General features: G+C 45.0%; 2 protein-coding genes across 5 annotated transcripts; one reads left to right on the top strand and one right to left on the bottom strand.

Moving 5' to 3' along the window:
* Nucleotides 1–273: 273 nt before the first annotated feature.
* acox3 (acyl-CoA oxidase 3, pristanoyl) lies at nucleotides 274–18380 on the bottom strand. Of its 2 annotated transcripts, none has more exons than XM_030338088.1 (19): nucleotides 18314–18380; nucleotides 15527–15714; nucleotides 15031–15128; nucleotides 14279–14414; nucleotides 13901–13975; nucleotides 11643–11732; nucleotides 11103–11246; nucleotides 10743–10831; nucleotides 9925–10021; nucleotides 9594–9776; nucleotides 8312–8434; nucleotides 7546–7666; nucleotides 7054–7176; nucleotides 6515–6628; nucleotides 5488–5603; nucleotides 4209–4383; nucleotides 3815–3882; nucleotides 3222–3308; nucleotides 274–925 (listed from the first exon to the last, which is right to left on the bottom strand). In XM_030338088.1, exons 1-19 carry the CDS (start codon nucleotides 18363–18365, stop codon nucleotides 806–808), a joined length of 2199 nt encoding a protein of 732 aa, XP_030193948.1. In that variant the 5' UTR covers nucleotides 18366–18380; the 3' UTR covers nucleotides 274–805. The 2 variants fall into 2 exon arrangements, with proteins under 2 accessions (XP_030193948.1, XP_030193949.1); XM_030338089.1 differs by lacking the exon at nucleotides 18314–18380 and adding an exon at nucleotides 16592–16712.
* On the top strand, nucleotides 17713–26064 carry senp3b (SUMO specific peptidase 3b). 3 transcript variants are annotated; one of them, XM_030338108.1, is made up of 12 exons: nucleotides 17713–18066; nucleotides 19357–19482; nucleotides 19856–20713; nucleotides 21023–21172; nucleotides 21547–21658; nucleotides 22153–22300; nucleotides 22801–22854; nucleotides 23230–23307; nucleotides 23767–23904; nucleotides 24752–24835; nucleotides 24990–25040; nucleotides 25342–26064. In XM_030338108.1, exons 2-12 carry the CDS (start codon nucleotides 19395–19397, stop codon nucleotides 25450–25452), a joined length of 1872 nt encoding a protein of 623 aa, XP_030193968.1. In that variant the 5' UTR covers nucleotides 17713–18066; nucleotides 19357–19394; the 3' UTR covers nucleotides 25453–26064. The 3 variants fall into 3 exon arrangements, with proteins under 3 accessions (XP_030193968.1, XP_030193969.1, XP_030193967.1); XM_030338109.1 differs by having other exon boundaries at nucleotides 17713–18073; nucleotides 22801–22848; XM_030338107.1 differs by having other exon boundaries at nucleotides 17713–18073.
* The last annotated feature ends 943 nt before the right edge of the window (nucleotides 26065–27007 follow it).

Raw genomic sequence — 27007 nt, 5'->3', positions numbered from 1 at the left:
CCCAATCCAAAAAGTTGGTGATCCTTCTTTTAAGCATATTTCTTAACTTTATTTATTTTGCTAATACAAGTTTACCAATAGGGGCCTACTAAATATGTTTAGAAGGATTTATGAAAGACAATAGCTTAGCTATGTCGCGACGTAATAACATATATGGGGTATTAGTCAGAAACATTACCTAGCTGACCAACTGCATTAACTACTTAAACTAGAGAACAGATTCATTGTTAAAAGGGGCACATGAAAAGAAAGAATGGAATAATGAAAAATAAATGGTTGTCATGATAATATTCTTTATTTAATATTTTCCTAGATATTTATATAGACAAAGTAAAACAACACTACCAACCAGACCCAGTAGAGACAAAGAGGGACAGGAAGGTGGAGATTTCTCTTGTTGTAGCTGCCTCTCTATACCTATACATCGATAGATAGATATCTATCAATGGATAAATCGATACATCTGCTTGGGTTGCATTGTATGTGCTTCGGTTAAATCCCTTATTAAAATACGTTGACTCATTAAAATAGTTTTGTCAATCATTTAAAGTTGTAAATCCTTCAAAAGGCAAGTGTATATTAATATAGTACCATAGTATCCAAAAGGTTTGGGTTTGGCATGAACATGGAATGACGAGCGCAAACGTGATTCAAAAATAATGAATTAACAATAATAATTAACATCACCTCATCACAATAGTTTAGATTGTAACGTGCAGAATCCTGGCCGTTAGTTCTAAAACCAATAGAGGAGTTAATCTCTTGAGCGAGGGGTGGGCCGGGATACTGGCGTGGAGGGGGGGGGTTAGAGTTTGGCGGAGAGCGACCCCACCACAGGTTTGTCCGTGCAGACCTCCTTCCACCAGGAGGCCCGCTCCAGCACCTGCTTACCCTGCAACACCGTCGACCACATGTTCTGGTACAGCTGGGGGAGGACACACACACACACACACACACACACACACACACACACACACACACACACACACACACACACACACACACACACACACACACACACACACACACACACACACACACACACACACACACACACAAAGTTAGATTAGCCTTTGGAAGTTTAGTTATGAATCTTGCACCTGCATCCTGCACCAATGTGAATCTTGGAAGCAAAACAGTAAAAAGATAAACGCAGCAACAGCGCCAACTCTGGTGAAACTGTGCCACTGTTTCTGAAAAAAAAATCAAAACGGAATGGAAGTAGTACACTTCTGTCAGCCGTTTGTGAGGACCCCGCGGCGGGATTAAACCGTACGTCAGATGAGGTCATGTCCAACAAACATGGTGTCATGTCGAGTGAAACTAATCCCAGAGAACAATAGCAGTTATTCTCATTAGCCCTTTTTTTTTTTTCCCATCACAGACCCAGCCGTTGTTGTTCTGTCCCCACCTACTTAGCGATGGTGACCCCGGGCCAGAGCCGGGGCCGGGCCCTGCACTGAGAAGAAGAACAGGACGCTCCTGATTCCCGCTAACGCTTATTGACGCCAATATTCCGGCAGGCGTCGTCTTCAGCGTGCTAAGCCTGTCCCCACGGCGACCTCTCAAGTCTCACACACACACACACACACACACAGGGTGTTGCCAGGCCCAGCTCCAGATGCTGACAGACACTCATCTGGCTTGTGTGCATCTGGCTTGTATTAACTTTAAGTCATTATTGGAGGTGGTGTGTGTGTGTGTGTGTGTGTGTGTGTGTGTGTGTGTGTGTGTGTGTGTGTGTGTGTGTGTGTGTATGTGTGTGTGTGTGTGTGTGTGTGTGTGTTTAAAGCTAGTTAAAGAAAGATCACGGTTGGGTGGTGAGCTCGCGGTTATACACAACATGGAACCCTCGTCTCTGTAGTGTCCATGTATTACTATTGTATTTAAAAGTGTGTCAAAAGCATTTTTGAACAGAGCCGGATCACGGGAAGCGGTTTACCGAGCTCCTTCAATGAGGGAATGGGTGTGCATGATTCTGGTGAGGAAACTTTCCCATCATGGGCAGTAACCACAAAGGAAACAAAAGGTGAGGGGAGTGACCATCGTGGAAGGTTAAGGATTGGCAACGTGGGAGAATCAAGGTTAATTATTAAGACGCTAAGTTGGTGAAGGGGACCAGGTTGACTGCCATGGACGTTCTCGTTTAATTTACCTTTCCATCCGACACAGGAAGGGAGCTATTTCTAGGTGTAAGGAGACTTTATGTTGTGGGAGAAAGGGCATGTTTTGGAGTGTTTTGTTGCGCGTTACTTTTCCGTTCCCTGGAGATTGGGGAAAAGGTAGGGGTGGGGGGAGAAAACTGGAGTTTTTCCCGGACACCACAAACACCACCTCCCTCTGAATCATCACAGACTCAGCCATGCACAATAAACAATAGATGTTTTACTTTGGAGACACACACACACATACACACCTAGAGGGGAGAGAATATCATGTTGGATGTAGGGGGATGTTCCCTAACCTGAGAACCCTGGGAACCCTCTTTAGGGAGGCCGTCCTGATAAACTTGGAGTGGCCCTCAAAGTTTATATACAGTGATTAGCGAGCTAATGAAAAACACATTCCTAATAAATTAGCTTCCAGTAATAAAACACAGCTAAACCCTGAATATATATGTGTGTGTGTGTGTGTGTGTGTGTGTGTGTGTGTGTGTGTGTGTGTGTGTGTGTGTGTGTGTGTGTGTGTGTGTGTGTGTGTGTGTGTGTGTGTGTGTGTGTGTGTGTGTGTGTGTGTCTCTTAAGAGGTCTGAATGTTTGTGTGTAAAGTGGTTTTCCTGGAAGACGGAGAGAGCGAGAGAGCCGGGAGATAAGTCCCAGCAGTCATCCTCCCATAAAGACACAAGCGTGTAAACAACATGTCCGCTCTCCAATACCATACAGTGGGCGAGGAGGATAGCAAGACTTTGGCCAGCCTGTGCTTAAACCTTATAAAAATAAAACACCAGCCGCAACCCAGGAAGGCTGTCCAGTTATGCAGATTACTGCTAGTCTTCCCTCTTTTTAATAATTTGACATATTTGCTAATAATGCCTTTTACTTATTTATTGCTTGTCATGTCACAAGTGAATCCACTGCTCAGAATCACCCTGTGTTACACTGGCCACATGACAAACAACAAACTGTCCTGGCACCATTTGTTCCCTTTCAAGGTTCAAGTAGGTCCATGTTTACCCTCAGGTTAGGTTTTATCAGTGGGGGGGGGGGGAGGATGGCTCTTACATTGCCGTCAGCCTTGCCGATGGTAGAGTTGAGGATGAAGTCCGGAGGGGCGAAGACATCCACCAAGGCCACGGCCTCGTCTTTGAGCTGGAGACGCGCGGGAGAAGCAGAGAGGAGGCTTTGAACGTGTGTGTGAGGGACACCACTTTCCAGTGTTGACCATATTTGTCTCTGTGTTTCTGTCGATGTCAATGTTTCGGTGCGGGAAGCGGAACAAAGAAGAGAGTGGGAGCGGGTGAGTGAGGGAGTGACAGAGTTAGAGAGTGAGAGAGTGAGAGAGTGGGGGAGTTAGAGAGTGAGAGTGGGGGAGCGAGAGAGAGAGAGAGTGAGAGAGTGGGGGAGTGAGAGAGTGGGGGAGTGAGAGAGTGAGATATAGGAGTCCTGGAGCTAATCGACGCAGAGCGTCAAGGTGGTTGAAGGACAACACTTTTTAGTGTGTGACTGCAAATGCATTCACTATTATTCACTTTCAGTGATTGAATGAAAATATATACATATTTGTACTAATACATTTCTGTTGATGTCAATGTTGAGAAAGAAAGTCAACTAAATAAGATATGGGAGAGACAGGAGACCAAATAGTCTTTCTGTACCTGGGTGCACAGTGTAAGGATGGCTGTGTTGACAAACTCTGCAGCATTTTTTCCAGAGAAATATCCACCTGTGAAGAATACACATACACACACCATTTAAGTTGAGTCATTTAACTTTTAAACAAAAGGTGCATCTTATATCTTTTGAGCGATGGAGAATGCACGATAAAAAAAACAACCTAAAACAAAATCTTTAAAACAATTGAAAATGTGTTTTTTGTAGCGACTACTGAGCACACTCAATAGATAAGAGAAAACAAGGCAGGCTTAAGCTAGCTAGCTAGCTGGCTAGCGTCGACGGGTCAGTTAACTCTCGCTGGCTGGTCCAATGCTAGCAGTAACAGGTTAATTGATACACATCTCTGACTACACACTACAGCACACTGGAACTGACCCTGGTAGAGTGTGGCCATGTGGTTGCTAAGGGTCCACAGGCCATAGAGAGCGCCCAGCTTGGTCAGCACTGGTCTGAGAGCAGCCGGGGTATCATCGGACTCCAGCATCGCACAGTAACTCTGGAGGGCCATGTGCTCGATGTAGGCCAGGGCCAGGGAACGGCAGTAATACACCTGCAAGAGGAATCCACAGAGAGTGGGTTGTTATTAGAAACAGCGTGTGAACGTGTGTGTGGGAAAAACCATCTTAGTGAAAATAAATATCTGTTATCCTGATAACGTGCGTTTGTGTCTGTGTGTGTGCATGAGTATGTTTGCATAAGGCTGAATAACTATAATGGAGTTCCACAATAGATTAAGGTGGGCCCCATTATCCTGGCTGAGGACCAAATCCTTGACTAACCTCACACGTGTGTGTGTGTGTGCGTGTGTGTGTGTGTGTGTGTGTGTGTGTGTGTGTGTGTGTGTGTGTGTGTGTGTGTGTGTGTGTGTGTGTGTGTGTGTGTGTGTGTGTGTGTGTGTGTGTGTGTGTGTGTGTGTGTGTGTGTGTTTGTGTGTGTGTGTGTGTGTTGGGAATTGCTCGATCACTTCACAAACTGCGTAAATCCCCCTCTTCCTGATCGGAGACGCCCCACGCCAAACGCGACAAGCGATGTGGTCATCCCACCATCTGACTCTCGTCAGGACATCCGTTGGCGGACGACATTAACGGAGATAAAGCACGATAAAGCCCGGGGCTTTTACAGGGCCCCAAAGTCTCTCAACTCCCAATAAAGCCAAGATAAGCTAAACTAAGTCTCTGCTCACGCGCGCACACTTGAGTCTGTGCGCAACTGCGCATGTGTGGGTGTGGGTGTGAAATGTCCAATCACAGCATAACAGGCTGCTGCCTCAAGATTAAAAAAACATCTGCTAATTCTAATTGGGCATTCATTTGAACTGACTAATGCTCTCTCTCTCTCCCCCTCCCTCTCTCTCTCCCTCCCTCCCTCCCTCCCATCAACCCTTTAGCCTCTCTCAAGCAGACAACAGGGCTGAGACGGAGCAGACTAAACACTAAGATGGTAAAAGGAGTTCCATTAAAAACAAAAGAAAAAACAAAAGAATGAGAATGACATTTTGAGTTGTACCAAATGTCTCTCCATCTATCTAACTAGCATTTATTAACTCCAACATACAGGTGTGTGTGTGTGTGTGTGTGTGTGTGTGTGTGTGTGTGTGTGTGTGTGTGTGTGTGTGTGTGTGTGTGTGTGTGTGTGTGTGTGTGTAAACAGTCACCTGGCTGTTGTTGCGTGCTTCAAAGTCGTCCTTGCCAGAAGCCTTCTCCTGAGCCAGCTTCGTCTGGCTCTCCCCGAGAAGGAAGCAAACCAGCCACTTATAGGCCGCCAGCGGCACTATTAGTGTCCACCAACACACACACACACACACACACACACACACACACACACACACACACACACACACACACACACACACACACACACACACACACACACACACACACACACACACACACACACACAGTAGGATGTTTGGGTTAGAGTACAAACAGGAAACAATAAGGAGGATGCGGTCAGCAGAGCGTAGACGGTTGAGTACACACAGAGAGAACCGGGACACACAGAAACAATCTGAACTCGATGTTCTTTAGTGTGAAGATTGGAGTAAATTAACTCAACCTTGCTTTGTAATCATCTTGGGATTGTTCATAGCAAGCTGTTTGCCTTCTATCTTTTTTTTGTTCTTTAAAGCACTTTGTAACTCTGTTTCGAAAAGCGCTGTATAAATAAAGATTATTATTATTATAAAGATTATTATAGCTGTTAATAACTGCGTTTACATCACAGCTGGAGCCAAGAGGAAGAATCGTACTGTAGTTCTTAGTTAGTGACACTGTTAGTTACACTGCTGCCCCCTAGTGACAAAGCGGCATAACTTCGGCTGCATATGTGATGGACATGACTTTGAAGTTAGAAAATGTGAATCCAGAAGTTCATTGCTGTTTATTGGGTAATATAGGGTGGATAAAATATACAGTAGCCAACAGTGCTGGGCTGACATGCAATTTAATACCTGTTACCTACAGCTGAAGCTTATTAAATAATAGGCAATATTACTTGCCTATTTCATTGAAATGAACCACAACTCCCATGATCCCACACTACTTCACCATATCATCAAACCATGTGTTTAGTTAGTGTTTGGATTGAGCGGCAGAGATGACATACTCTGCCTTAGATAAAAGAAAAGAGGAATAAATAAATACAGATGAAAGGGATGTATGTATGTCAACTCGGCACCCTACCTGCAGGGTCCATGCACTGTTCCATAGTGGTGGCTGCGAAGCATTGGTTTATGATGACATCGTAATCGTCCAGGAAGTTGATGGACCCCATGGGAGACTGGATGGTTCCTCCACCTGAAAGCGTACAAAACAACCAGAGAGGCTACTGGACCCCGGGTCTTACATCTCACGTCTCCCTAGCTACTGATCTGGGGACCTATGGTCTCCCAGTAGGACTCTCTCAAAGCATCACTTAAAAACACAGGCTTTTTTTTTTTTAAAGTTGGTTTTAATGTCGGCCAGACCTATGTTAACCTTTTTTCCGTGCCTACATTTGTATGCTTTGAAACATAAGACTACTATAATGTGTCTTTCAGTTGATATTGTTTTGAATCTCTTCAAAAAGGTGCATTTTATCGCCATTGTAAGTGTCTTATTATTACTACTCCAGTCAGGGCTTTTAAAACTAGATAGGGGTGTGCTCTGTTGCAGACGCTGGCCTGTGATTGGCCCGACCTCGCCCAATGGGCTGGAGGGCGTGTCGGTGTCGGGGGGCGGACCTCGTTGCTTGGCCTGGACGCAGGAGAGGAGGTAGTTGCTGGTCTGCTGGAGGAGCACGTTGTTGTCGCCTTCGTACGTGCAGTTGGGGTCGTTGTCGTCACGGAGAGCGCCCAGCCGGTTCACTAATTATTGAGGAGGATTATTAGGATTATTATAAGAACAAAAAAAGTATAAAAATATATATATAGAAAAGATAGGAAAATGGCCCATTTGCTCCTTGGGTGAACGTAAAGGTAGAGATGGATATAAGAGGAAAGAAGCAAGAGAAGCTCATACTGACCCCCCAAAAAAAGATCCTTCATAATACGGTACCACGTCTTCTAGGGGGAGGGTGGTGTGTGTGTGTGTGTGTGTGTGTGTGTGTGTGTGTGTGTGTGTGTGTGTGTGTGTGTGTGTGTGTGTGTGTGTGTGTGTGTGTGTGTGTGTGTGTGTGTGTGTGAGTGAGTGAGTGAGTGAGTGAGTGAGTGAGAGTGAGTGAGTGTGTGACTGACTGGCCAGGTATCCGTGCCCCCCGCAGGCCTCCCTGCACTCCTGGATGCCCCTCTGGGCGGTCCACGCCCCCAGGGGCTTCACCGCGCAGGACAGCGCGTGGATCTCTCTGCCCAGCTGGTCCTGGGGACGGGAACACACACACACACACACACACACACACACACACACACACACACACACACACACACACACACACACACACACACACACACACACACACACACACACACACACACACACACACACACACACACGGTGATGTGGATGCTTCTTCCCAACGCTTCTTTGAGACTGGCTCAATGGAAGCATGCCATCAATATCAAGTTATATCAAAAAAGAAATGGAGTAGCTACAAAAAAGAATGTGCTGCGAGATCTTATTCACAAAACTGCCGGAAGATTGAGGAATGTAGCTAAGAAATAATAATTACAATAACAATTAAATAACAATTAACCACTTCTTTTGCGCAGACTAAAAACACTACGAGTACAGTGTGTACTTTTTGGGATACAAATAGACATTTGTCAAATACACAGACACAGTATACTTTGTATTTTAATTGTATCGTTTTTTTATCCTGTGTTTTTCCACTGCTGCTGGGCTGTTGCAACAAACACAATTTTCCTTTTGGGGATTAATAAAATTGTATCTAATTTAATCTACTCTACTGTATACATGGTTTCCACGCAATAGAAGAGTTCAGAGCGGATCATAAAGGTCAACCAAAAGTCATTCTCCTCGGTCCCTACGCCCTAGGTTCCTCACCTGTCTCTCGCTTTTCTGCTTGCTCATCACCCCCAATTGCAACTCCAGAAAGCTCATGAAGAAGGTATTGTAGAACTGGTTCAGGACATACACGGCTGCCAGGTAGGGGATGAGCCGCCATTGCTGTCACACAAAAACAGAGAGAGAGACACTAACTAAGACCCCGTCCACACGGGCGAAAACAATCTTTCCCCTCCGTTTTCCTAGGCAGCGTTTCAGGAATTTCTCCGTACAGATGGACTCATTGCAAAAACAACTGTAGAAAAGCTGTAGTACATATTCCAGGCCTATATGTGGCACTGGTTCTCCGCCCAAAAAAAGAAGAAGACAAGGCGGAGCATGCGCTTTAAGCCTGAGCGCTGCATACAAACAAACATACATACAGTCGAGGAGGAGATGGCAGTTGATAAACACAAGACTGGACAGCAGAACAAATAAAGCAACTAAATAAACCAAACAGGTGTTGGGTCGTTGTGTTTGCAGAGTAAATTTGTTTGCGTCAATATCCTCTACTTGCCAAAGGGCTGGTTGCACAATGACTAGCAAATAGTTGAATATCTCAACGACTGATGTAAATACTCTTGAATCATAGCCAATGGGAAACTATTCCAGCGTACAAAAAATGAGAGCAGCATTATTCACTGAGTAGCCATCTTCTGCATTCCTTCCCTCGACCTAGCTAGTGTTGAGAACTAAGATGAGGCAAGATAGACGAAAGTTGTACAGGACCCATTAATTGTCGGTAGGAGTGGAGGGGTTGAGCAAATTTTGGGCGTCCTTTGCATCATTCAAAGGTGAACTTGTGTGCTTGAGAGTCTTTTTGACTACCGAGCCCCCTGTCACAGAGGTGTTACGGTATGACAAACACAGGTGTCGCTCATTCCACTAATTTAGGGTCTGCAGGAGCATTACCCGCAGAACGATTTGGGGAGATATCAAATTGAGATATTTCGATTATTTTTTATATCATTTATATTTACCTAGTATGCAATTTTTCTTTTTAAAGTTTATTTTGTTCTGTATTATTCACTAAACAAGAAATCAATCATTTCATAGTATTACCAACACAACATTGGAAGCAGTCAACATATAAACTGCTCTTTCCTTTATAAACTGCTCTTATTATTATTATAACATCTTTATTTAACTATTGAATTGTAAAATAAAAATGAATATGGACCTTACTGTTCTCGAGTCAGTAACAGTAACAAATCCCCCCCCCCTAAAAAAAGAAGGTGGGAGAAACACAACCTATTAACCCACAGTGTGCCGTGGCCCCTACCTGCATCTGGTACTCCAGCACTGGGATCTCCTCCGTGTCCGTGGGGCCGAACTGCCGGCGCACGGCGGAGTAGCGGAGCGCCGTGGTGAGGGCCAGCTTCAGGTTGCTGGTGGAAAACTTCAGAATGAACAACCTGCCCCCGGACAGGGCCCCCAGTGTGGCCCCGAAACGCTTGTTGGGGTCCTGGTGAGGCAGAGAGGGAGAGATGGGGACAGCGTCAGGGAGAAAACGAGGAAGGGGGGGAAAAAAATGAATGAAAATTTGTACAAATAGAAGAAAGAATGAAAGTAAGAAGGACAGAATGGAAGAGAAGAGAGCCGCCCCATCCCACCTTGTAAGGCGTTACATATTGACCTTCCGGACTGACGTCTCCTGTTTTGTTCAGCAGGTTTTCACGAGGGATCCTCACGTTGGTGAACAGAGCAAACCTGGGGAAAATTCAAACATTAATAAAAAATATATATCTTCCAAGTCTGTTTTATTTTCATATCCTACTCTATGATGTTGTAGAAGTTTGGACCCAGTTTTTTTGCCCAGACAGACAATTAGGATTGCATGCATCTCATGTATCCACACACTCATAGCAACGCTAACTTGTCATCTTTCCTGCAATCCAATTGGTCCCACTTAATCTAAGGTTTGAGGATGCGTCTCTGGTGGCAAATACCTTGAGGGCTAATGTCTTCCAAGTCAGATAAGGACACAAATATGTCCACACCCAGTAAGATTGACCTGAACGCCAATAAATACTTGCCAACATACACACACACACACACACACACACACACACACACACACACACACACACACACACACACACACACACACACACACACACACACACACACACACACACACACACACACACACACACACACACACACACACAGGCATCATGCCCGCAATCCCAGGAAGTCCACTTTATCCAAATTATGTCAAACTTTATCAGAAAGATCTTCCATCAACCAAAAAAACTGACGTCCGAGTTGATAGGTAAGCCTTGGGTGTGTTTGTTAAACTGTGAATAAAAATGTGAACTAGTGTGTGTGCTCACGCTATTCAACAGACAGATGGTCACAAATCCCTCTCAAATATCAAACTGTAGCACTTCCTCCTTCCCCCCCCCCCCCCCGCTCCCGGGACCCTTACCCGTTATCCAGCCCGTTCTGACCCAGTTTCACTCCGATGTCGCCCACTAGGACTCCGGGAATAGGAAGCAATGTTTTGTGATCTCTGACCTGTGAGAGAAACCGAGACGTGCAATCAGATGCGTTTTCCCTTCTTATCCGACCCCCTTTAACAAACAATGTTGTTAATATGCTATACAACTAAAGGACACAAAATAATATAATCAATCTATTTAATTGCCCTTTAATGCCACGTTTGGCCTTCTCCTTCCTTTCGGTGAACCCCGGTCACCTTTTTCATCCCGCAGGTCAACCCGATCACGGCTGGGATATACTGTGAGTTAGTCAACAATACAAAACAGACAAGCAACCGCAAGGCTACCTGGACCACAAAGGAATGAAGGCCCTGGCAGACTCCGTCCGGTGTGATGAGCTGGGCGTACACGATGGTGTGAGTGGCCGTTTTCCCAAGGTTGCCCACCCAGAACTTGGCTGCCTCAAAGTCGGGAGAGTTGATCACAAACTCCTGCAAAGAAGATAGTCTGTGTTTTTATAAGGTTTGCGATTTTGCTGCAGACTATACATTCCACACGCACAGTACATTCTTCCAGATATTTTTTGGACTTGGGCCATAGCCAGCTTGGTGCGGCTGGTCGGCTCACCTTTGTGCTAGCTGGCTGACCTGTGTGATAGCTGGCTCACCTGTGTGATAGCTGGTTGACCTGTGTGATAGCTGGCTCACCTTTGTGCTAGCTGGCTGACCTGTGTGATAGCTGGCTCACCTGTGTGATAGCTGGCTGACCTGTGTGATAGCTGGCTCACCTTTGTGCTAGCTGGCTCACCCGTGCATTAGCTGGCTCACCTTTGTGCTAGCTGGCTAACCAGTGCACTAGCGGTCTCACCTGTATGCTAGCTGTCTCACCTGTGTGCTGGGGTCATAGGTGGCTGTGGTCCTCATGGCCCTGGTGTTACTGCCATGACTCAGCTCCGTCAACGAAAAGCACCCAAACATCTGTGAGGAAACCAGTGTGGAAATTACTTCAAATGATCTCAAAAACAAGGAATGAAGAAAATGTTTGCTTGAAACATAAAGGCAATATAGAACACTTTGGGCCCTATTTTGACGGTCCGTAATGCAAGTGAGAAGCGCCAAGCGTAATAGCTTTGTGGGCGGTTCTATGGCGATGTTGCTATTTTACCTGCGCATAAATGACTCTTGCACCCGGCACAAATCTAAAAAGGGTTGGTAGCCTTATTACCCGTAGGTGTGGTTTGGGTGTAACGTGCAATAGACCAATGAGAGTGCCATCTCCCATCCCCTTTAAGAGCCATGAGCGCATTTCAATCTGACGAGTTGATATTTTGACAGCGCGTTTGCAGTCTCCGATGAGACAGATGCTTCACCACATGAATTTCTAACTTCAAATGGCTCAGTTTATGGACAAATAATATGGCCTGATTCACAAATGAAATAGCGTTTTCTTCCACAACTTCAGAAACACTGAGTCCTCAAATAAATGTTGGCAAAGAAAACTTAACACATATATGATATGCGGTAACTGTGGTTCTATTAAATGATATAGGCAACACATTAACAAACATTGTTTCTTACCAGTATTGTATGCATTATCGTTATCGTATTGTGTTCCTAATATGCATGTGTCCCCCTGTTAATATACATTACCATGGACTGTATTATGCGTTACGTGTTTAGTTTGTGTGTGTTTAAACTGATGGACGCACATATGCGCGCCCGCTTTCATTAATTATTTTACACACACACACGCGCGCCCGCATTCATTCATTCTTATTAACACTCACTCGCGGTAAAACAATGTTTTCTCACGATGAAATACTACTAAGTTATGGGCTCGTACACGATGTCTGTGTCAAGAAAATATGTGATTGCTGCACGGTGTTTGCAGATGCATTGAGTTAAAATTACAACTTATTACCGCTGTATCAGCTGTTCTTTCCCAAATAATTTACCAAGAATGTGTGGCTAGGTAGATGAGAGAAGCAAAATGTATGCGCAAGGTGCACAAGCAACCTTATGCATGCGCCCTTAAAATAGCATCTGAACAACGTGCCACCGACTTTAAAGTATTTCCTGGTCTGTGGCGGAATTGTTTTCTGAAACTGCAAAATAGCACCAGGGAACACGCCTCCTCCTTTCGCCGAACCGCCCCTTGGGTCGCAAGATCATTCCCTAATTTACAGATGCGTGGCGGGAAAAGAACGCCCTGTGCCAGTTGCAAACTAGCAACGACACACGCGTCAGTGTAGCAAGTCAATTGCGCCGGATGCAAGATAGGTCCCTTTGATTACAATTAATAAAATTGTAATAAATAGTAGTGCTGTAAAGCGATTAAAATATATAATCGCGATTAATCACATTAGTGATAGCTACCTCACGATTAATCGCAAATGTTTTTTCTATGCTAAATATCCCTTAATTTCTATGTCCCATTAATTTTTCTCATTTTAATGCTCTTATCAACATGGAGAAGTGCATCGGCTTGCCTTGTGCAAATGTTTTTTTATTGATAACAACATTGGCATATGCTGATCAAAACAGGAAGATACAAAAAAAAAGCCTATAGTGCAATTAAACGATGAACATACAAACATACTGCCTTGAACATAGCAGTCAGGCTACTGCTTCTTTGTTTTGAGACAAAAAAAAAATTAAATAAAAAATTAACGCAAACTGTTACAATTGGTTTGCATTAACGCTGTTAATAACGCGTTTAACTGACAGCACTAATAAATAGTCAAAATAACTTTATTAAGAGACACAATCAATTATAAAACGTAATGAGGCCATAAAGAAGGTTACGGGAATACACAAGCGATTAGAGAGAACAATTAAGAGAGAAAAATACATTACGAAACATCAACATTGATGCGCAGATGGGACCTGAAGGACTTGTTAGATAACAGATGATATTTACTTAGGATAAATAGAGTAAATACAAAAATAGTAAACAAATCCTGATGAACTACTCGGCAAAGCTCTCGTATTCGGCTCAAAGAGAGACGGAGGGAGGGCGAGCGACCTCTATTGGAAATGCCGTCACCAATTGATCAAGAAACCTTAACTTATGGTTCATTCTCAGATAGAACAAGCAAAGTCATTTTTCACAATGGGCAAGAGGGCATTTTAAAGAGAAAGCTTACCGTCATGGCTCTGCTGCCCTCTGTATAGTTCTTGTGCCTCGATGACCCGGCATTGGAAACTGTTCCCCCAAACATCTAGAGGAGAAGCACAAGAACACAGGGAATGCCATCACATTGAGGTTACATGATAATAGAGACAACGGCGTGCCTGAGTCACATTGCGCCAAATGCAATCCACCATTGACCAAAAGACTATTCACGAGTTTTGGCCGTGTACGATAAGTTTAATTAAAAATCGAATCATGAAACGTCTGATTTCCGACGAAAAAGGGATGTAGTGTGCAAACAAAGTTTTCCTTTAGAAAAGGGTAAATGCTGACGAATCAAATTAAGTATTTAGTGTAAGTAGAACACACTCCTTGTCTGTTAAATTCTCACCTCAGTGCTCAGGGTATACTTCAGGAGTACGGCAGGGTCGTACATACTCAGGCAGTCGGAGAACACACACATCATATACGGGTTCTCCATCATTTTCTCCTCGTCCACAAAGTTGTAACGGAAGAGCTGTTTTACCCTGTGAAAAGGTCCAGTTCACATTATTACCAATGCATAGACAACAAGTAGGATTAACTATGTAGATGGGTGGATGGATGGATGGATGGATGGATGGATGGATGGATGGATGGATGGATGGATGGATGGATGGATGGATGGATTGATGGATTGATGGATAGATAGATAGATAGATAGATGGAAACAACTTTATTATTCCCTCCTTTGTTACAGCCCAACAGCAGTGGAAGACACAGGTTATAATACAATACAATAAAAATACAAAGTAGTGCTAAGGAAATAAAAAACGTATGCCTAATTAAATGCTAAAGACAAATATACCTAACAGCAAACAGGACAAACAGTATGAATTATAAGTAAATGGATATTGACTTGATATAAAAAATGTTTATCAACAGATGTATGCATTGCACACATACAAATGTGTTTATTTACTTTGTGTGCATTTAACATCAAGTGTAAACAAGTGTACCAGTGCATACAATGTGATGTAAGTGCAGTGTAAACATGCACTTCAGCTGCGTTCACACTGCGAGCGATCACGCGGCGGCACACAAACTAAAATTCTCGATACATCGAGTAGATTGTACACATAAGAGGCCCGGCGGTGTGTTTACCTCCGGAAGGTGAGTTCTCTTTTCTTCTCCACAGAGAGGTCCTCCCCGGCTTGCCGCGCAAAAACGGGGTCATTCTCCAGCGTTGTGAATATCAACCGCTGCAGACACACAGCGACATGTCAACGCACAGAAGCGGAAGAATCCCAAACCTGCACAAAATTCCACGGCCAATACTGGCATTGCTCAACGTATGGTCTGCCTTTAGGTTTATTGATAATCTGAACCCTTGTCATTTTCTGCAGTTACAGTACTGACATCCATTGTCCAACTTAAGACTAGAAGCCACTTTCTGTATTTATATGAACTTTTATTGTTATCCTTTTAAGGGCAGAGAAGCTATAAGCATCACCAACAATGAAATGGGCATGTCCTCTGACGAACATCACATGTAAACTAAAGATCAGCATCATGCAGCAATGCTCTTTTACTACGCATATGTTTTATTTTATTTTTATGTTTGAATGTCCCAGTGTTGGGCGATTATTTCCATGGCTACCTTCAACTCCAGAAGATCTTCTCCTTCCAGGAATAGCACCATCTCCTTCCAGTTGAAAGAGGCCCTCTGCCTGTAAACGTCCATTGGTCCTCGCGGGAGATCCGGCACGATGTGATCCATCTTTGTGGCTTGACCGGACATGACACAGTAGTCTACGATGATTGTCGACGGCTTCCACTCAAGGCACTCTGGAAGATGGAACATGTCAATGAATTCAAATCGCATTTTGTTGTTTTTCCTTTAATAGGTGATCACATTATGAAAATGTTTTTGTATATTGTGTAGAATGTATATTTAACAGAAAGAATATGTCCATATATATCCACTTCAAAGCAGGCTTAAATGTCCAACAACAGTCCAAAAACCAAGTTTGCACTATTTTTTCTATGCTAACCTGCATGTAAATGTGACTGTTCATAGCTGGTGAGCACACGATCTCTCTTTCTCACACTGCCTCTCACCCCTCTCTCTCTCTCTCTCTCTCTCTCTCTCTCTCTCTCTCTCTCTCTCTCACACACACACACAAACACACACACACACGAATCACTTCGATCATGATTGCGACAGAAGGTTGGACAATTTATTTTATAAGGTAAAAGGTCGTCAACATGTATAAAGTCAACTATTCCCTATTCGTATAACCAGGAATGAAAGGGAGATTGACGTTGTAGAGATATTGAATTAACAGCTGACCCAATATAAAGGTAGTAGGTCACATCTGTCCGTGAAACAGTGCCACGAACAGGTCCAGTCCAAAGTTCAATTAGCTCTTTCCGAGGCAACAAGTGCCCATAATAACGCACTGACTGTCTAGAGATGCATAAATACAACTGAGCTTGATCCATGGACTCAATGGACAGGAAAGTTACCCCCAAGAACCCAATGTTGTCACACATCCCTTGCAGTCGACCGTTTCTACGCTACAAACACAATCGTTGCTGCTATGAGTGATACAATAACAATGTTGGATTGAGTGCTTTAAAACGACTACAAAAAAACCATTTACAGAATTCAGTCACTGGTAATAAAGAATAAATAACGTGTAATAAAGTGGGCCTGCCTTACCTGAGGTAATTGTGCGGACTGACACAGGACAGTCGCAGACAGCGAAAGAAGACTGAGGTTGAGTGTGGGCGTGTCGTTGCGGTATGTGTCGTCACTACCGGTGAGAGGGGCTACGGTTTGTTTATTTTCTTGATTCATAAGAAAATATTTGACCGTGGAATTTAATAGTTTAATCTCTTTGTGTATTTACAAAGGCGCTATATAAATGTAATGAAATGTATCCATGGTTCAATGTAGCTTATCAGTGCTCTGAAATATAGGTTCATACAGGCTAACATTATCGCGAGATCTTACTGTGTTATAACTACTGAATTTTGTAGGTCATGTTTGTTGCACAAACTGCATGCAAATATAACTGTTAGTTGCCATTGTTTGTAGCAAATATTATCTTTCTCCATCTCTATAACACACACACGCACACACACACACACACACACACACACACACACACACACACACACACACACACACACACACACACACACACACACACACACACACACACACACACACACACACACACACACACACACACACACACAAACCACGCTAGTATATAAGAAACTTTATATGATATAAGATATGATATATGAATAACTTATTGTGTACGTTTGCAATCACCCACAGCAGAAGGCTTTTAGAAAAATAACTGCATTTGCTACGTAATGCAAAACAGGGGGTAGCCTAGATGATATAAAAGTGCAGTAGGCCTATCGCATTGTGAAGGCAATACAAATACTAATCAAATACCAATCACGTAACTATAAGCTATTTATTTAACAAGTTTGCAACAGGTGAATTTGTAATAAAATATCTTATGACCAAAGCTTGGTCATCGCACAAACAGGGAACAAACAAGCTATATTTTGTTTTCTGGTGGTTTTAGATCTTACATCAATTTAATTAACAAGGTTGCAACAGGTAAATTCTATTCAAATATGATATCACATTTGAGTAGAATACTGAGCTATTTACATTCGTGTCGCGGGGTTTCATTGCATATTGGTTCGGAGCATCTTATATAAATTCGTGTATAAAGTAATGACAGGAGGGTCGAAAGTTGGGTCGCTTTGATTTTCTTTTGACCCGTGGTAGACAAGCGAGTCCCCCACACAGCGTCGTCCAATAAAGATGACGCAAATGTTGGGCGACGGGCTTGTTATGGTTCGGCTAAACGATCCCCAGCCTTATTTATTTCAAAACTCGCTTCTGCGGTGAAATAAGAAAATCTGCGTAGAACAGACTCATGCTTTTGAATCGATATCATCCAATGTCGGATCACAATTTGTAATTTATCGGGTCCGGAAACCGGAGAAAGATCAAAGTGAGGAGGTGACATCTGGCTGTTCCACCGAAGCGACACCTGCCTTCATTGAATGAGGGCTAGCCACATTAGCTTCTGATCCAACCACAACATTAAAAGGCACGGCCCACATTTCGCTCCATACTGGAATCACATTCATATAAAACTGCAGGTAAACGGTACGTATACGATACAGTGGGTTTCTTGTGGTAACACGGGCCCACTAGAAGTGGTTTAATGTTTGGCTCGCTAGCTAGCCGTTAGCTTCCACCTCACAGCAGCCGCGGTTAGCCATTAGCAACGCACGTCCTCCTGCATTTTTTACTTTTTGGATGCAAAAATAGGGTACGGTCGTACTTGCATGTTATTAGCGCTGTTTGTAGAAGAGTGGCTTTACAATAAAAACGACGAGAGCTCACCGCTATCTCTGTAATGGATGCTGACGATGCTAACTACCCACACGATCGGCATGTAACAACACTAGCATCGGGTGGGACTGTTTTCTGCACAACACTTCACATCTTAGCGACTGTGTGCTTAGCACGTCGTTTCCTTGGCTATTTCATGTATCTAATAAAACATGTGAATTTATGACGCTATCGCCTTACGTTGCTGTGTATCCCGCTGTTTCTGGTGGCGTTTTCAGAAGCTCACCGGCACATACATACATGCATGGAGCGGAGCTCTGCATTTATTGGAGGATATCACTAAAATACTGTGGCTTACAATAGGGGCACATAGCTGTGCTAATTGCAACTGCATGCTTGAAATTGCATTGAATCGTAACTTTGTTATATAATTGGACAATAAGCATTAAGAAACATGAACGATTTGGAAAACGCAGGTAATGGAGGCAGCTAATAGGGTTGCAAACATCTCGGGTTAATATCCATGTCGTAATGGTTACTGTACCATCCGTACATGTGGTATTTACTGCGATTCTTCCTTTAAATATTTTTACTAAATGCAAACAATAACATCCAGGATAACGTTTGTAGTAGTTTGACTAATTATAACCAGTTAAAAGTTAAAATGATGAGACATTACTAAACCATAACCAACTAATGATCGAGAGTCTAATCGGCATGATGCCTGGTGTATAACTCAGAAAGTTCCTACACAGGTAGACGTTTTTTAAATGCCTATTAAAATCGAAGCGATGAATGAGTTATAAGGGCCAATATCCAAACCATTTCGTTTTCCACTCTTCAATGTCTACAGTCTCCCCAATGTAGGTTAGGGTTTGGCCAAAGATCCTGCAGAAATCACGAAATGCAGAATCTAGAATGACTGAATGATCCACAGCAGCAATCGTCATATAGGCGCATCGTTTGTGGAGTGTGATTGTTTTTAAGTCACCTTTTTGCCAGAGATATTTGCAATAAGGAACGTTTATCAATGCATAGCCAGACTCTAAACACAATTCTAATTGTGCGTGCCCTCTCGTTGGGGGTGTCCTCAGGCGACGAGCTGGCGCAGGTTGTGGGGTGCCCGTGGATCATGAGAGACGGCGGCGGTAGCCTCGCGCAGAACCGCTGGCAGGGGGATCTGGGCCTGACCGCTGTAGGCCAGGAAGACACCGGAGGAGGTAGGCCCATTTTATTGTACTAGTACTATTCTTCCAAACAATTGACGGATGGATGGACTTATACTATTATTCCGATTTAAAATTCAAAATGTTCAATAGCAAATACCAAACACTTGGAATTTCATTTGTATGGTAATATTTTTCTGTAGTGTTACCATCAATAAAAGAATAAATATTTCCGGAATGGTCGTTTTGTGTTATATATTCCTAAAAGTATGTCTATTGAGGAGTTTGCGTTTCAGAGATGAATTACTGATATGCATGCAGACTTTCTTAGCTTAGAACGAGGCTATGTTGTTCATGTGCAATCGTACAGTGCGTACTCTGCAATCATACTGTCTGGCATTTGTCTTAACATTTATTACTTTTATAGGTGGGATACCTGGGGATCACCTCCTAGACCCTGCATCAGGCCACAGTGTGCCCAGCCCCATGCAACTGAAGCTGGGGCAGAAGGAAAAGGTCTGGAAGGGGGAATATGTAGAGGAGGACGAAGAGGACGGAATCGAGACAATAGGCGACGAGGAGGCGGAAAACCACTTTGAGGAGGCGGAAAACAACTTTGAGGAGGAGGAGGAGGAGGAAGAATTCGAAGGGGAGATATGGGACGAGGAGGAGGAAGACGAGGAGGACGATGGGGAATCGGAGCAGGAGTGGGAGGGCGCCCAATTTCCCTCCCAGTCCAACCAGCCCCTCCACCCACAACCGCCGCCACACCACCACCACCACCAGCAGCAGCAGCAGCAGCAGCATCCGCAACACCCCCACCCCCACCCCCACCCCCACCACCAGCAGCAGCAGCAGCAGCAGCTCCTCCCGTACGGCGGAGGCCTGCCCAGCGTCGAGAGCCTCGACGTCCCCGTCGCCGGTTACCGTGGCGACGCCGAGGACGACTCGCCGCGGCCCCGACCAGTCGTCCGCGGCTCGCGTTTCAGCGGGTTCAGGGCGCTGCGCCGCCTCCGCCAGCTGCGGGGGCTGCAGGGGGCGGCGTCGGCTGGTGGTGGTGGCGCCGGAGGGGGCCGCTTCCGCCTGGCCCAGCACTGGAGGTCCTGGCGCCAGCGGGCGCTGTGGGCCGGGGTCGTGAAGCACCGGCGCGCCCGGAGATGGCAGAGGTACACGTTCTACGGCCATCCGAAGAGGGACACCCGGCACAGGGGCTCGCCGTGCTCAGGCGACGGGGAGGAGGAGGAGGAGGAGGAGGAGGAAGAGAGGTTCTCAGAGTCCGAGACAGGTAGGAGGAGAAGCCTTTCTCTGCAGGGGCGTTGCATCGTTATTAGGACTGGGCGATTCATGGGATTTCACGATTTCAGCGTCAATCGATCACAAAACTAATAAAATCGATTTTTCGATTTCATAGAAAGAACGGCTGGATACATTTCTGTACATCTGGCTTTTCTGTATTGCTTTAAGCCGAAATTTCCAAGTTCTCAGTTAGAAAGTGTTTCTGGGAGAGACAAACTCAAAAATAATCGTTTGAATAATCGTGATTTCAATGATTTTTACCATAATTATTATTGACGTCGTCCCCCCCCCCCGGCAGACGAGCGGCTGAACGGATGCGTGGTGAGTGGCCGGCGCGATGGCTCCATGGAGGCGGCGGCGGCCCGGCGGGAGGCGGAGATCTCGTTCGCGGCCAGGGACAAGCCCGTGGAGCTGGCCCTGACGGAGGAACACATGAGCTGCGTGACCGGTAAGGAGGCCTTCGCTGGTTCCACCCGTGGCCGGATCCTTATGCTCTATTTAGCAAACAGGGATGAGAATAAGGGGAGGTTAGAGGTGATTTATGCGCAGGAAGGCGATCGATGTGTCGACACCAGGTGTGTTGGATTCGTCCAATGATAATGAACACTGCTATGCATCAAGTGTAAATACCTGTATGTACTTTTTTACAATGCAATATTGGTTATTGCATTGTAATGCAACAGGCAAACTGCAGGACCTGTTGTACAAGCTTGATTGTTTTTTGTAGGAATTATTCTGTATTGTGATTAGAATTTTCTATTTAGGAAGTGTTCAAAGACTCTATATGTTAATATGTTGTGTTTTTTTCTTGGGCCTGTGCAGGGATTCTAGAAGAGTCTTTGCAGCAATACGGCAGCCTGATCCCCATCCACGTGGACGACGTCGTAGAGAAGCTCCAGGAGATCTTCGGCGAGAGCTTCTCTCAGCCTCACAGGTCCATAAACCAGAACTCTGTTTAGTGTGGAAGGAAAACAAAGAGGGAAACGTATCCTACCAGTGATGCGTTAGACTCTTCATCACTAGTATTTGAGGTTTTCTAATCAGACCAATAGAAAAGGCCCCTGGATCAGTAGAGTGAGTTAGTGAGGTTGTGAATGCTAAAGATAATGATTTAAAGCTGCAGTAGGTTGAATTCAGCAATCTGCAACCTCACCGCTAGAGGCTACTAAATGCTACACGCTGGACCTTTAACTCTGCTCATATTATTAACACTTAATTTATCATGTTAAACCACCGATGAGTATTTGCCCGCCCAGGGCGTCCAAAGTTAGCTCATTTGCTAACCAACATTCACATTGATTAAGGTGCATGGTAAATATACATGTCATTGTCATTTGTCATTTGAAATTGTCATTTTTTGCAAGAAATGTGGGCAATTAGTGCCGATGCTCACACTGACCGGTGTCGCGGCCCTCCCCCTGGTGGCAGGAAAGTGGTGGTGCAGCACCTGATCCAGTCCTTCCAGCGCTCCTCCGGCACCGCCCTGGTGCGGACATTCCGCGTCAACTACAAACGCCACGTCCTGACAATGGACGACCTCAGCACGCTGTACGGACAGAACTGGCTCAACGACCAGGTAACCCCCCCCCCCCCCCCCCCTTCCCTTTTAAGGCCCTCCCAGGGCCTGAGCTATCGGAAGTCATCACACAAGCAACGGTTTAAGGCCCCCCGGTTTTACCGCCACTTGTGAGTGATTAGCCAATCCAAGCCCTGCGCCTTGGTGACGTCACACGTGGGCGTGTCCACCTCCGGATGAATGCGAAACAGTTTTATCAGCCTACCCAGCGGACTGTGCCAACTAAATACTGGTTGGCTTATCCGTCCATCACACGGCGAGGCGGACACGCCCGTTTCGGACGTTTGAGGGCGAGGGCATATTTTTAATCTGCTCCGAATGGCTGATCACACTGAAACCTAGTGTTTATAATAAAGGCCATTTAAAAAAACAAGTAGGAACGGAAGATGGTTGTATCTGCATTAGACCCTCTAACACTGCTTTAAAGGGAGATATGATGGCCCAAAGGATTTCAAGTTTTCTACCTTGAGGTGTGATTGAATAATGTTTTTGTCGTTTAGGTGATGAACATGTACGGTGACCTGGTCATGGATTCGGTGCCAGAGAAGGTAAATGTAAGCATGAACAACATAAATATAAATGGTTTTGATCTGCTAAATTTCAGTTTTTGAGATTTTTCTTTCAAATTTATTTTCAAAAATCCATGGCCTTTTCACTCAAATAATATGATTATTTCTTATTTTAATTAAAATTCATTCATTGCCCTAGAGTCTTAAATCCTTGTGAGCAACCGTACAAATGTGGTCTAATGAGATGTTTACGTCATTTGTGATATCCATAATGGTGGTCGTTTCTGAGATTGGGACGAAGAAGCTCTTCAAACTCTTCTGATCAAATCAGTTCACCCCCTTATAACGGCCTCCGTTAACGGAGTCACCCCTCTCCTCGAGTCATGCCATGTCTCTTCTCCTCCCTGCTCCGGTGTCCAGGTCCACTTTTTCAACAGCTTCTTCTACGACAAGCTGCGGACAAAAGGTTACGACGGAGTCAAGCGGTGGACGAAAAACGTAAGTTGTTTGGTCAATCCTTGGGAGGGCTCGGATCCCCCTGGGATCTCTGTCTACGGTCGACAACAACAACAACACTAAGGACGACAAAAAGCAAACCAATATTTTTTTCTTATCCACAACCTCCAAACAGAAGTGGAGGTTGTGTAGATTCATGTCCGAATGAGAATCTAATTGCAGTCCAAGTAAGGAATGACACGCAATCTCCCGTTATCTGAGATTAATGTACGAGAGGATTATTTTACCACCACCGAAGTACGTTACTTCTCTCTACTCCGGCGACCTTAGGCTACTGCTGACTGTAAATCAAAACGCATCTCAATGGTTCGTCAGTTCCCTGGCAACCATCTACGAAGCAGTTCTTTCTATTGTATGCCCTTTCTCTGGTACTCCCTTCCAACCCCCCCCCCCCCCCCCCTGCTTTCTTTTCATTCCCTGACCTTCCTCTTCCCGTTGCAGGTGGACATCTTCCAGAAGGATCTGCTGTTGATCCCCATCCACCTGGAGGTCCACTGGTCCCTGGTCTGCGTGGACATCCCCCGCCGTGCCATCACCTACTTTGACTCCCAGCGCACCCTGAACCGCCGATGTCCAAAGGTTGGTTCCCCCCCCCCCCCCCCACCCGTCCAGAGAGCGCCAAGGACGGGGAAGTCCCCCCCCCCCCCCGCACACGCTGTCTCAGCCCCGGATTAAACAGAACGAGGATGAAATTGATGCATGGCTAGAGGGTGCCAAAAATGTGTCCAAACGCCATGCATTTCGTGCACACATTTTTCTGAGGACCAATCGTCTAATTAGCAACGCAACGTTGAAATGGATCTAGAAATGCATTCAATTGATTTAACTCGCAAACATGTCACTGTTTAGCACGGCCACTTTAGGATCGGACGGAGCCAATTTTGACCAAACGATTGCAAGGCTGGGGAAATGCCTCCCCTCGTTGTCTTATCGGTGGACGTGAGAGGTTCTTTGTGGCTTTCTCAAGCGATTGGGAGATTTTAAAAGGGGATTTTCACACCCAGGATTTCCCTTTCCTTCTCAATTCTGCAAAACTCGTGGTGGAGAGAGATTGTTTTGCTCTTCCAAATAAGCGTCAAAAAAGTAAGAAAATGCTTATTCATTTCCTGAAAGAACACGGACGAGGATTAGCAAGGTTGCAGACGGCTCCCACCACAAATGGTCGAAGCTCTGTGCTTCTTCCTTGCTTCTACCAAAATAATAATTGGTAGAAGGTATTTTGGGGGGGGGACACAGAAGGACTGAAGCGCGCCTGGGGACCCTGGATGTTTCCACCGCGGATTCGTTCTCTTTTTTTTAAGAATCGTCACACCCTTCATGATCGAATACCTTGAGCTCGCCATCTGCTGTCACAGATAATGCATATTGGACAGTTCTCATTGGTGGACTGTGTGTCTATCTTTAACTGTGATCTGCTCTCACTCAGCACATCTTCAAGTACCTTCAAGCTGAGGCCATCAAAAAGCAGCGGCAAGACTTTTTAACAGGATGGAATGGCTTCTTCAAAATGGTGAGATCCTTTTTTAACTATTTTCCTCTGGTGTTGTAAATCTGCTCATTTACTTTAGTCTTTTGGATGCAGCTGCTGTAGAGTGTCAAAAAGTATTTCTGCAATATTTTGGCATGTGCATTACTTGTAATAAATATGTGTGCGTGTGTTTCAGAACGTGGGCCGCCAAAACAACGACAGTGACTGCGGGGCCTTTGTACTACAGGTTGGTGTGCGAAGTCCTCCACTGCCGTTCTCGCACTGGGACGGTTTTACCTCACTTTGATTGTCGTACCTCACGTCTGTTCCATATCAGGACCACAAAGAAATATACAGGCATTGGCTGTCTTAAATGTGTTGGTAAATGGTAAATGGACCGTATTTATATAGTTGTTGTTTCTTAACCAGTGGCCAAAGCGCTTCAGTGCACCCCAATCTCCCTCTGCCTTTCTCTCTCTCTGACTCTCTTTCTTCGTCGCTCTCTCACTCACTCGCTCGCTCGCTGTTCTTGACCCCCATCCCTACAGTATTGCAAGTGTCTGGCGCTGGGCCTGCCGTTCAGCTTCGGACAACAGGACATGCCTCGGCTGAGAAGGCAAATGTACAAAGAACTGTGTCACTGCAAACTCACGCTGTGACCCCGCCCGCGGTCCCGCCCTCCAACCTGGCCCCCGACCGCCATCGCCGCCTCCATCGCCACACGCCGGCGAGTCAACTCCGGCCCCCGCCGCATGGAAGAATCCCCGAGGACCGCAGGGGGGGGGGGGGGAGTCGGCCGAACACGACCTGATCCAGGAGGTCGGGTGGGGCTGGTGCTGGCGGCCGTCGTTTTTTGTTTTTCCTTCATACTTTTTCCTCGTCTTCGTCTCTACACAAGATACTCACCCATAGTGGGCTGCAGAGACCGACTCTCTCTTTCTCTCGCTCACTCTCTCATTCTCTTGTTTATTTTTGTTGCCCACCTTTTGATTTCCTGCACCCCCCCCCCCCCCCCCCCCCACAATCCCCCGACCCACACACCCCCAGGGCAAAGGTGCCTCCATGGCGACGCCTCGGTTAAAGTTTGGAAGAGGCAAGGACACAAATGCAAACCTTACGAAGGACAAAGGGCAGCGATCGGCTGGGCTTACAAGAGCAGCCTTCATTCAAAAGGAGTGTGTTGTGCTGTTGTTATTGTCCTCGGGATGGCCACATCCAGAAGGCATTTCATTTGTACTTTTCGCCACTGCCCCCCCCCCCCCCCACCACACACACACACCCCCCCCCCCCCCCCCCCCCATGCTTATTCATCATTCTGACTCGTTTCAAATTCCCCACCTTTCCATCTTTTTTTGCCCTCCTCTCTCCATTGTGGCAACTTTGATGTGAAGTACATGTCAACGGTTATTATTTTATTGTGGTTGACAGAGGCCAATTTTGTGGGGGCTAAACTATAAAGTAAAAAAATACTAATAAAAAAAAAAAGCCGGTAGCCCCCATCCTTCCCTGCCTTCACGATATCTTACCCCCCCAGAAACACACACAAACACAAACATACGTACACAGCCCATACCAATTGAAACTCCACACAAATGTCTTCTACCCATCTTGTCTGTATCGGTCTTTCCATGTGACCCAATCAAAATGCAAAGTTACAAATGGTTGTTTCTTCTGTGTTCACACATGGTGGCTCATTCAATGACGCTGTTCCTTTCTCATTGTCCGTGAGGTGTTGCTGTGTGGCAGTTTTTTTTCTTTCTTCAAAAAGTTTTTTGGAGACATTTAGTCCTTTGGTTTTATAGTTTGACTCACATGGACCATGCAGGCTAATTAGAAGATTTCATTGTCACAGTGGTATTAATCCCTCTACTCTTTTTTTTGTAACTAAGGATAACTTTGTTAATAGCTTTGTGTTATGTTTTTCTGATTGTTATTTTTTTTGTTTTTTTTCTTCCCAACTGAAGTTGTTGAAACATAATTGACTGTTTTATATATCTTCTACAATACGTTATGGTTGCTAAAAAATAAAACGTACATGGAAAATAAACAAGCTTATGGAGCTTCATTATCGTAATTATGCATAAAGTAGAATAGCATTACATTGCAAACATTTTAGATTTATGGATTAATCATCAATAACGTCATCACAGACGATAAGTAATCTGATGTTAACGCGAATGACTCATTGTCTTAAACAGCTCTATAAGGGAAAAC

This window comes from Gadus morhua, chromosome 17, assembly GCF_902167405.1.
Source record: "Gadus morhua chromosome 17, gadMor3.0, whole genome shotgun sequence".
NCBI lineage: Eukaryota > Metazoa > Chordata > Actinopteri > Gadiformes > Gadidae > Gadus > Gadus morhua.
Note: the sequence above shows the minus strand (reverse complement) of the source record. Positions and strands in the feature narration are given on the sequence as shown.